Source organism: Hyalella azteca, unplaced genomic scaffold, assembly GCF_000764305.2.
Source record: "Hyalella azteca isolate HAZT.00-mixed unplaced genomic scaffold, Hazt_2.0.2 contig5368, whole genome shotgun sequence".
Lineage (NCBI taxonomy): Eukaryota > Metazoa > Arthropoda > Malacostraca > Amphipoda > Hyalellidae > Hyalella > Hyalella azteca.
The window spans coordinates 4,389-6,681 of NW_025935562.1; the positions used below are offsets into that span (position 1 = coordinate 4,389).

The 2,293-nt window shown below is 38.0% G+C and overlaps 1 protein-coding gene across 1 annotated transcript; it reads left to right on the forward strand.

Annotated features, from left to right (window-relative positions):
* On the forward strand, positions 1–2,293 carry LOC108675365. The gene is made up of 5 exons (XM_018163368.2): positions 1–247; positions 560–690; positions 919–1,019; positions 1,252–1,389; positions 1,698–2,293. The coding sequence occupies exons 1-5, from the start codon at positions 186–188 to the stop codon at positions 1,749–1,751; spliced, it is 486 nt and encodes a 161-aa protein (XP_018018857.1). The 5' UTR covers positions 1–185; the 3' UTR covers positions 1,752–2,293.

Consider the following 2,293-nt stretch of genomic DNA (forward strand, 5'->3'; position numbering starts at 1 on the left):
ATAGTCTCTGACAGACAGCTGTAAGCATGCAATGGACCAATAAAACCAACTGATTCAATAATATACAGCTATAAAGTCAGACCATGTATCGAACCTAGTCACTGCTCTTCTAACAGCCTTTCGTTCACGACGCGTTTTGCCTTAGCCTATTATCGCTTAAGCCTTTGCGACTACCAAGTACCAACATGATGAAATCTGTCGGTCTTGTCCTTCTCACAGCAACCTTTGCCTACTCCGGTGCTGAAGGATAAGTGAACTCAGCAATTGCATTTGTGCACTGTGCTCTCCCCTCCTGCATGTTCACCTTTATCCCATGTAATAAATTATTAGCTTATATTGCTTTGTGCTCTAATTTTGCACAGCCACAACATTCAACAAGTCTATTTTGAAAAATTTGCTAAAAAGTTGCATTTCGCAGTAAAATTTAGGGCTGTGCTTCATAGCCATAACCATACTCCATCGCCTATGGATATTACTTATTTTCTTTACTAAATGGGAAATGTTCATTTTCGATGTTACTCACCTAGTGTATTTATTCGTTTTAATGTCTCTACCCCAGTGCAAATGCGTGTGCAACGGTCCTCCAAGCCAAATGGTTGAACTACGGTGGAAGCTCCATGCCGCTTTCTGCCTTTACCGCCTGCAGTTCGGATCCGGCGTCACAGGCCGCCTTGAATGCCGTCAACGGAGGTTAGATATTGCAAGATTTATTACCATCCATTGATTGATCTGAAATTTTCTACCATTGAGCTACTCTATGCGAAATTTACTTAATTTATTTTTTTTCCAAAACTCAGTTCTTGGGTTTTTCTCTTAATTATTGGGGTTATCTAGAGACATATCTTGAAATAGTGAGTGGAAGCATCGCAAATTCACGAGTGATCTAAAACATTAAGTAGTAATTTGCGTGTTCTGCAGTTAATTCCGGCTGCATGGGCTACAACTTCCTTGTTGGCCCTCTCAAATGCGAAGTTGGCATGGCTCCCGTCTTGAAATGTTTAGCGGGAAAACTTGGTTACGTAAGTCAATAAATATTGCTAAAATGCCATTTAATTGTCCGTCATGAATTCTACTTTGAATATTATCTGACACTATTTGTGTTTTGAACATGACAGCTCATAATGTGAACAACGCTCTATTTTGTGCACCGTTAGAGATATATTTTTCAAACAATTTCATAAGGTAATAAATTATATTATGAATTTACCATCCTCATAAATGTGAATACAGAACTCATTCATTCAATTCTAGTTGAAAGCTGATGGCTCCATCAACAACACAAAGATCTTCGCCCAGTTTAAGACTGATGCCACCAGCGACCCTACGTGCAACCTTGCTCAGTACAACTTCGCTGTGAATAAATGTGGTACTACCATCAACAACTACGCGGTAAGTTTTCTTGCCTTTAGCGGGACACGCACCAAGTTATTTCATAGCAGAAGAATAAGTTAAGATTATGTCGAACTGAATTTCTGTCAAGTGTTAACTTAGAAGCCGGGTAATAATTTGAATTACGACTACGTGGAAATTTATGTAAATCATTCTTAGCTCCTGTGAAAATACGTGTCGAAATTGTAGACCATCTAGCAAGTTTCTTTGATCTAGTAATCCTTTTTTCTTATGCGAATGTGACATATGATTGCCTTCGAATCTGTATCTGAAAGTTTTCTGTTGCTATAATGAACTACCGCAAACAGTTCCTGGCGAAGGTCTACTGCATCATCACGGCAACGGATCAGTACACTGGGTGACCTGGGCCTTATTCCTGCATTGAGATGGCGGCTTTGAAGTGTTCACAATATACAAGGTCTGAAACAACAGGTGCACAATAATAATTAGGGGACCACTTTCTCCAGTTAATGCATCCACGTGCAGTAAAAATTGTCTAATCAGAAGTTCATTGTAATTTGTGAAATTATAAATTCAATAACATCCTATTATAAATTATTATTATATTCAACAGGGAAATTGAAACACTTCTGTAACAGGCTAACAGCGAATCATGTTGCATATATTGTGTCAAGAAATTTCCATTTGATGCTCTTGAAATTATTAGAATTAGAGCTCAATGTAATGTGGCTTGTGTAGAAGTTTAAATATCAAAGCGTAAAACGAATCATTACAACTTAAATATAATCAGAAATCCTAATGGGCCAAGCGTTCCTTGCCCTGCTGCGAACCTCTGCACTTGTTTTTACTTCTCCTGACATATTGAAAAAGTATCTGAACACTTCAACAATGGAACTTTTACACAGCTTTGGCAAAATAATTTACAATACATTATGTGCATGAA